At 43.2% G+C, this 9,039-nt stretch overlaps 1 protein-coding gene across 2 annotated transcripts in view; it reads right to left on the minus strand.

The window, feature by feature from the left end:
• The window catches only part of RGMB (repulsive guidance molecule BMP co-receptor b), a 34,052-nt gene extending 25,733 nt beyond the window's left edge, over window positions 1-8,319 (minus strand). Inside the window, exons 1-4 of one of the 2 annotated variants that reach the window (XM_074282015.1) lie at window positions 8,107-8,319; window positions 7,651-7,909; window positions 6,472-6,569; window positions 2,979-3,214 (exon numbers count right to left, since the gene is read on the minus strand). In XM_074282015.1, coding sequence (XP_074138116.1) covers window positions 2,979-3,214; window positions 6,472-6,476 — 241 coding nt within the window. In that variant the 5' untranslated portion in view covers window positions 6,477-6,569; window positions 7,651-7,909; window positions 8,107-8,319. Of the gene's footprint in view, window positions 1-2,978; window positions 3,215-6,471; window positions 6,570-7,650 lie in introns of both variants that reach the window. The other variant, XM_074282014.1, reaches the window with a different exon arrangement.
• Window positions 8,320-9,039: the final 720 nt, after the last annotated feature.

The raw sequence follows: 9,039 nt of genomic DNA on the forward strand, positions 1-9,039 counted from the left end.
TGACTAATTTGTAGCACTTTCTTAGAAGTATCTAGGCTTCATGAATTTATAATGGCAACAGACACTTTGCCTGTTATAAGTGGTAAAGTAAACCTCCTATCAAAATGCCAAAACAAGGCCAAATAGAAATAATCTCAAAGACCTAGCAAAAGAAAGCCAAGAAGCATGTGAGGAAGCAAGCTGCTCCATATTTTATCCTCAGTCAGGAAATGCAGAGCTTTGTTAAAAATACGTGAATAATGCACTCTATGCTTTCCCAAGGGGACAAATTAAAAATTTACAGGTAAAGGTTTCAATATTTTGTCCATCAAGTTATTTGTTATTAATGTGAAGGAAGACTAGCTGCTCTATTTTTATTTCAGTTAATGGAGAAGAATGTGCTAATGGATGTGTGTTTACAAAAGAACCTATTGCCAAGGATTTCAACACAAAACTGTCACAAATCAAGTGCCAAATTTATCCATACAATTTTGAAATATAGTGATTTTTTTTGGATAATGTAAAATATGTGAAAGCTATATTAAAAAGTACAAAATTTTAATCAGTATGAGTACTGAGGCAAATGCCATGGTTATAGTGATGACACATGGTCACTCATCTGCAAAAAGTACTTGACTAGGTACTCTGAATTGAGCATAAACCATTCCTTGCATTTTCAAAAAGTACTATTCTTAGGAGAAGGCTCACACTACTGAAAGGGGGCGAGGCTATCCTTTTCCAGAACATAAACTGCTTAAGCCAGACTGAAACACATGTTCAAAGAAAGCTCTCAACACAACTAACTTAATAAAGTGAGACTGCATTAAAAATGAGTTAAAAAACAAAACAAAACAACAAACCAAAAACTACATTTGTTTCTGATTCCAAGAGATCTTAATTTTCTAAGTCAAGATTTAATTTTTTTTTTGCAGCTTATCTAAGAGAATAATAATCTTCAAGGACCACATTTTACACTTCCAATAGGATTTCTATCATCACCATCAAGCATGTATCCCCTAGAGCAGCTAAGATTAGCACAGGCTTGGTTTAATATTTACAACAAAAACACATGAAGTATCACTAGACAGTACGGTATACTGGATGACCTGCTGGACTTGGTAATCAGAAGATCTAAGCAAAAATCTCACCTCTGACACTATGGAACTATGGGCAAGCTACTTGATCTCTGAGCCTCAGTTGCCTTTTCTGTAAAATGATAGAGGGTAAGGCTCAAATGAGAAGATATATGTCAAACTTTAATGTATTATATAAATATTGGTTATCACTACAACTATGAACAAGACATTGTGCTTTATATTTTCTTAGAACAGACATTTAGTACTTTCTATACATCAATCCATACAATACAAAACATTCGGTTGTTAAAAATGCTCTTTTGTTAAAACATTTTTTTGGTCCAATTTAATTTCTTGGAGCCCAAACAGAAAGGGAGGCAAGCACTGCAATGACTCCTCCCATCTTTACAAAAGAACCTCTAATAATTTAAACACAGCCAAAGAGGACATATATCTAGCAATTAGCTACTTATTTTCTAAAGGAAATAAAATCAATCCTTTAAAATTTTAATTCTGAAACCTGACACATTTAAAATCTTCGCGTCTCTATCTCTCCCTCCTATCAGCAATTACAATAGGAAACAACACAAGACAAAGTTGATTGTTCCGTTTTCCAAAAGGAGTAAAGTGTTTTCTTCTGTCTCCTCCCCCCAAAACATTCCCGATTTTTAACTTGGTGGGTGTGATCTAGTAAATAAACAATTACTACATCCGGACGGTACGAACCGCACAGTAACTCACATATTTTGCAGATAGAAGCTCTGATGAATGGGGGCAATATAAATATATGGAAAGATCCTGAAGAAGCAAAAGGAGAGAACTTCGCGCTTATTTAAACTTCAGGAAGAGCTCTTTCCCAGTTTTTAGTACGTGTTTTTCTGAGCCAGTGCCTTATACAAAGAAGCCTATCGGAGCTCTTTAGGCGGCACGAATCAATGAATTTTTAACACTTCCACCGGTCTATATACTCTGGCCCGCTAAGACGTATTTCTTTCTCTTGCTGCTCCCAAATAGTGCTTTTTTATTAGAGAAGAATATGGATCACACAACGGCTTTCTCACGTCCCATTCACAGTCCCCGAAAATGGTTTTTTATCCTGAGTTTTTAGAGAGAATTGGAGGCTTCTTTAAGCCAGGTTAAAAGTATTTTAGTTACGTGGAGATTGTTTCCACATTCTAGTTAAAACGTACAATCAGTCGGCTTCACCAGCTTCCCCCCCCCCCCCACTCGAGAAACCGCCCAAGGTTCCTTCTCTCCAGCAGGGAAGAGGCAGCCACGGAAAGTAGATCAGATCCTCCACTTTGGGTAAGTAAGATCGCAGTAAGCAATAGTGCATCCTGAGCATTTGTCTAAAGCGCAAAAGAAATCTCTTCTCCCCCACCCCCACTTCGCTTCCCTCTAGCACTCTCAGGCTCTCACTGAGGGAGATCCCTCAGAGGTCTGGGCAAAGTGGGAGGGAGGCTCGGGAGAAGGGGCCATCTTACACGCATCTCGCAGACTCGCCAAATGTTTTAAACAGTTTGTTGTAACTACAGGGTCTTGCTGAAAGGTGGCTAGGCAGCCAGGTGTGACAGACAGACAGACAGACAGACAGACAGACAGACAGACAGACAGACACACACACACACACTTATGCAATCTCAAGAGAGTTTTGCCAGAAACAAAGAAATCGAAGCTTTGCCGTGGGCTCCCTCCTCCTAACTCAACCACACTGTAACCATCTTCCCCCGGGGGAGTTTCTCCAAATATTGTAAAAGTAAGGGCGTCTTTCCCACTTTCCCCCTCCGCCCATCCCCGCGCAAGTCCACGCTTGTCACTGGCGCGGTGCGTGGGTACGCGTGCGTGGGAGCCGGGGCACGTGCGGGAGCACCCTTCCCCCCACAACCCCACGCTGCCCCCCGCGGGAGAGGGAACGATCGGTACCTGCGGGCAACCCTCCGAGGCCGAGCAGAAGCAGCAGGGCGGCCAGCGGAGGCGAGCGCCAGCCGCGATGGGGGCGGCGCCGGCGCGGCTCAGCCCCGGCGGCGGCGCAGAAAGGAGCAGCTCTCCCCATGCCCGTCCATGCAGGTCTCCTCCGGGGCTCTGGCGGCGGCGTGGGGGCCCGGGAACCGGGGCTGCTGCATGGACACGCAATCGGGCCTCGCTTCCTTTTCTTCTTCCTTCAGTCCCGCGACGGCAGGAGGCGGCCGCCACCCCCGCAGCAACAGCAGCAGCCGCAGCAGCACCGAACACCGCGCCGGAGGAGCAGAACGGCCCCCGGCAGCATCACAAGAAGCACAAGAGGAGAAAAGAACACAAAGAACGTCTATGAGTCTCGCCACCTTCCTCTCCACTTCCGAAAACCACTAGCGCGCGGGCTCAGGCGAGAACATGGGTAGGCGCTGCGTGCGGCGCGAGGGGTGTGGGGGGCGAGTGTGCGCGCGGGGCCCCTACCTCGCTCGGGTGTCTTCGCACGCCCCTCCCCCGCCCCATCAATCAATCTCAGCGCCGCACTCCCCTCCCACGTCGGGCGCGCCCCCAGCCAATCCGCGCTCTCCTCCTACCTCAGCGGCGTCCCTGGGGCCGCGAGCGCCGGCCGACCCAGACAGACCCGACACTTCTCGGGGCCTCAGGGGCCCGCCTTCCCCGCCCTGGGCCGTGAGAGCTCGGCTGTTCCAGACTGTCTGCGATGAAGCAACTTGCCATCGCTCTCGCTCAGCCTCGCCACCTCCATTTACCGCTTTACTTTTTGCTTTGTTAAAGTAGTCTAATATAAACAGACGGGCCGGGAAACCCCTTTTTTGGGTTACTTTTACAGGGCCCCATTCGGCCTCCCAAGTTCGGCTCGCTTGTTTTCTATCGCGTGCTCCCCGCCCCCGCCAGCCACGCCCTATCTCCGTCCACGCTCCGGAGGAGCTGCGTTTGGGAATCACGTGTGCGGGGCTTCACCTCCGCAGCCAATCACTTCTCTCGAAACCACATTCCGACTTGGATCTGGAGAGCGGAACGGTGCAAGAAAGAAATGAGGCTTTCTCGGTCGGAATGTTACTGGCGGGTCGGGGGCCCTCTGATTGGCTGAGAAAGGTCTCTGTGGACTCGCGGAATTTACTGGCAGCTTTAATCGGGCCCGGGTATCGCCCATTGGCACTCCTTCGGGCCCAGGAACTGCCGCGCCCGTGAGATTTCTCTCCTTTGACTTGAACTTCAAAGTCAAGAGTTAGTGGCTAGTTAGCGAGTTACCAGCCAAGAGTTGTTAGTTTAGGCCCCGTAGGTTAGTTTTTACTTAGTTCATCCAAAGTGGGCAAACTTTAACATGCCCGATTAGATGGTAATTTAGACTAATGAGAAGTTAATGCATTGCCTCAGATGCTTAACTAATTGTGAAATCATGGCTAGGGCAAGTCACAACTTCTCACAGCCTCAGTTTCTTCATCTGAAAAAGGTAGCTACTTGTTTTACCTACCTCACAGGTTTATCCTAAGGAAAGCATTTCACTTAAAATGTGTTATTGTTATGCCTCACGGTAACCGTGCTTAGGTAAAGCATCCCAGGCCTTAACAGCCAACACATTAGCTAAATCTCATTTTTTTTTCCAGAATTGAAAACAATAAGGAAAAAACAAATCTGTAAGGAAACTGAAAAGGGAGAAAACTGAATTATCAAAAAGATAATAGCATTCAATATGATTGTTAGTAGTTGTGAATACCATCCAATCTACTTGAATCTACTTTGTCTCTCTCTCCTATATTGTCCAAGTCAAGACTTTTTTTTAAGGCCCATATAAGTTCCAGATTCACAACTTTGACATTATTTGGAAATAGTCATCCATGGACACATTAATCTTTTTTCCCTCCCTATTTTTTAAACAATGCACTATTCGAATAAATTTGTATAGTGTGGAGGTTTGCAGCATCCTCCCTCAACAATTTACTCCTTACAGACTCTGCTGTAGCCAAGATTAGGGCCTTTTTGCAGGATTGCCTCCACTATTCAGCCAGCCCTTTTTCATTGCATAATGATTACACACAATGTGGTGACTCAAGTAGTAAACATAACTTTCACTGCCTAAGATATAATTCAAGTTTTGATTATGTTATAACATAATAATAGCTTTACTACGACCTGGAGAAATGATTTTTGATAGGGGAATCAAATATGGAATTAGCATACTTCAAGATTTTGTTGCAAACCAAAGTCTTATTCTGTTGCCACAGCTATTTTGTAGGACATAAGTAATGATCATGCTATATTAAGTTAATCAAAACTTTTGCAATGGAAGTTTTTTCTTTAAAAAAGAAACAGGTGCAATTAAATATTTCAAAGTATTTTAACAAAACTGACACAATTAATAACATTTTCCCTGCCAGCTTGTGCTTTAAGAGCCAATTAAAGAAGCATCAGCACATAACAGATATTCAAAATAAAGAAAATAACTTAGGTAATTTTTTTTCCCTGATTTCGAAATTTTTAGTTTCATTACTAGAATAAAAGACACACTAGAGCTTGGTAACAATAGAGGGCGCTCTCTGCAAACTCTGGGATCACTAAATGACACTTCCTTAACAGGAAAAATTTAATCTCCTCTAAGGTGCTTTATTGTTCCTCTGTTGTAAAATTTGACAAGCCCAAGATTTATGTATGTAACAATTCACTTTTTATTGCTATATAAGTGTATAGTTGGCTAGAGGGAAATGCTAATTTTTACAATTAACCTAGATGGAGGTTCCCATTTTCAAGTGTCAAGCCATTAGGTGAGCTGAAGGAATGGAACAGTGAATTAGAGTTGTTATCAATAAAATATATCAGGTTTTAAATCCAAGAACTTTGTAGATGGACACTGATGGCACAGCCTTTTTTTTTTTTTACTCAAAATGAGATGAGGTCCCCAGCATTAACTTTGGGAAAAACAGTATCCAATGAAAATTCCATCTCATATATAATGACTTTAAATTTCAAACTAACAATATGCTAAACAACTCAGGAATTTATCCAGTTACTTAGTTCCTCTTCCCCTTCTTTTAGTCCAGGAAAGAGGAAACAAGGTAGCAACCTATTTAAGAACCCAGCAAAATATAAACTTAATTTGTAACTGGGTAGAATTCAAACATATGCAAGAAGCATTAATGGATTTTAAGCAAAATGTGGTTTGTTTTTCCTGAAGGCATTCGTGATGGCTTAACTGTTCCCCTGTTAATATAATCTCCATTTTCAGAAATCCAACACAGGTCTCAAGGTCTGTCCGTTTAATACACAATGCATTAGGGAAGAGCAGCTGGGTATCAGACTTGAGGTTTCAATTTTTAAAACAGTATATGTGATATGTTTCCCACTCTCCTTCCCCCAACCCTTGTTATCTACCATTTTGAGGAGTGCAGTCAAGGGACTAAAATAAAATAAATTCTAAAAGAATACAAATCTTCCAAGTGTTTGTACTTACATCATCTTTAACCCTTATGGTCCTGTAAGGTTCTTGGAGGGCCAAAGGGGCATGGAAACTTCTTGAAAAGCTCAGACCCTGGCACTTACTTTTTGAACCTATGTATTAGATAATAGACACAACAGTTAGTACCCTGTCCAAAAGTGGAAGGATAAGCATTCATTAATTGTTCCTTCAAAAATTGTCTGACAGAATCCCAGCATCTTTACAACCACTCACTGAGCTTGAAAGTAGCAGGTGCAAAAAGCATTTGGGAGCCGATTGCCAGAGCCAGAGAGGTAATGTGCTTCCTGGCCATTTATCTCAGGAAACCAGCACAGTCTTCCCTTCGAAACAAAATTAACCTCTCATTAGCCAGGCACTCACTCCCAAGAAAGCCTTAAAAGCTTTACCATCTCACTAATGTATTTAGGATTTTCTTCCAGGCAATTATTACCATCAGTTACACTTTGTGATCCTGAGCCTAGGCCTAGCTTCATTTTATCAGGCTCTGAAACCACCTGCCCCAAAGATGGGGGCATCAAATACTTTTATGGGGGGGTTCCTCCCCATCTGTTAGGCACAGAGCCAGTTTATCCTCACGAGTGATAAATACTACTAAGTCAGTATTACTATTTGTAAGAATTATGAGGAAAATCACCCACATACAAAGAAAGCATACACTAAGTTTACCTATTTTGGGGGGATTCCTTCGGGACAAGTTTTTCATCAACTCCACCAACTTACCATACACACTTATTCATCTTACAGGAACCCCTTTTCTGGAAGTAACGGAAAAGACAGAAGCTGATTTTGTAGCTCTGGAAAAAATGCTGTTGCTAACACTGGAAACCTGCTGCCTGAACATGCTGTTTTACAACTAGTGTGTTGTGTGAAAGTGTGTGTATGCCGAGTGTCTGTTATAGCCTACTAGTGTTATGCATTAAATTAGTTCAACTCTGCAAATGTTGTAAAAGGGCAATTCTTGTAAAGGAAGAAGCAATATTTAACACTACTCCTTCTCTTAGTGGCTTCCTTTAGGGTTGAAAGACTTGTACTACGCCGGTGGAGACCCAAGCAATGCAGTTCAGTTCCCACCGCCCTCTTTCCCCTACTTCTCCTCCACACCCCTTCATTCCCTGTCTTCACCTCCCCCCCCAATCCCAACCCTACCGCAAACTAACAAAATAAACAACTCACCACAGGCATTCCCTTGTCTTCATGGTGACGTTTGCCAGCTGGGAAAATAAGCCACAAGCCATACAGCTTTGGTGCAGGAGGGAAGGAGCGCAGTCCGAGCGCCCCTTTCCCGCCCCCCCCCCCAAGGTAAAAAAATCTCTAACACCTCTACCCTGGAGGGGCTTGCCCTCCTCAGTGTCGGTTAACGGGTCTTCAGAAGCCTGGTTCAGCAACCAAGGGAGGTGTTGTGCCTTTAATGACAGCGTGATTTCTCCGCCACCTATATAGAGGAGAGGAGGGAATTCCTTAATTCCTTTCTCTCTTTTGAGAAACTATCCTTCCTCCTAGTTCCCCGCCCCTCCCCCTACAAAGAAGGGTCGAGGGAGTGTGCTGGTTGGTCCTCTCTTGTCTCATCTCTGAAATCCACATGGCCCCCTACAGGAGTTTTCAGCAGCTACTGTAACCGCTGGAATGTACCTGCACATCTGGCGGAATCAGCTGGGCATGGCAATCCTGGCCTTTCAGTTTCCCCTATCCTTTTCTCTGCCCAACTCCCTTCCCCCTTTTCCAGAAGGCTTGCACAAAGGGTGTCTTTCACCGGGGGTAACATTCAGTGCCTCCCAGTCTGCCGACTCGCCTTTTCCCACCCGCAGCACTTGTTCACAACATAATTCTGTTTCAGGCTTTGCCTGGACGGAGCAGTGACCAACGCGTGTTTCTACATCAAAGTATTTAAGCAGTCAACAAACGCTCCGCCCCACTTCTTGGCGTGTCCAGAAACCAGCTGAGCCTTAGAGAGCACAATAGCCTGGTCCTGTCTAGCCCTCCGGCATTTTCCTTCCTCTTGCTAGGAGTCACATTCTCTATTTGTTTTCCTTACCTAAGCCATAAGACAGACGTTTCATATTTTACATCATCTTATGGTTTATAAAATTTGAAAGTATGGAAGGTTGTATGCGCCCATAAATTTCTTGTCTGTGATATGAAGGGACTTAAATAAAGTTGATTTCTAAGAGTCCTTCCGGTCTCAACATTTTGTGAATTACCCACACACTGAAATGATGCTATAAATTTTATATCGAAAGATAGATGAGACTTGTTTAATCTTTTTTGGGGGGGAAGAGGGGTATTATGGATGCCTTTGGCAATATGGTGAAAACTGTGAACTTTTCAGAATAATGTTTGTAAATTCATAAAGAAAAATACATTAAATTATAAAAGCAACTAATTACATTAAAATAAAAATATAATTCTTCCTCATCTAAGTCCATGCATACCCTAAAAATCTGCCCACAGATCATAGTTGGAGTGTTAGGGATTCGAAATCTATGAGAATTAATCGTGCCACTACTAAGTAATATTTGAGCTTTTTTTTTTCTTTTTTTTTTTCTTTTTCTTTTTTTTTTTTTT

The sequence above is a fragment of the Sminthopsis crassicaudata genome, chromosome 1 (genome assembly GCF_048593235.1).
Source record: "Sminthopsis crassicaudata isolate SCR6 chromosome 1, ASM4859323v1, whole genome shotgun sequence".
Classification (NCBI taxonomy): Eukaryota; Metazoa; Chordata; class Mammalia; order Dasyuromorphia; family Dasyuridae; genus Sminthopsis; species Sminthopsis crassicaudata.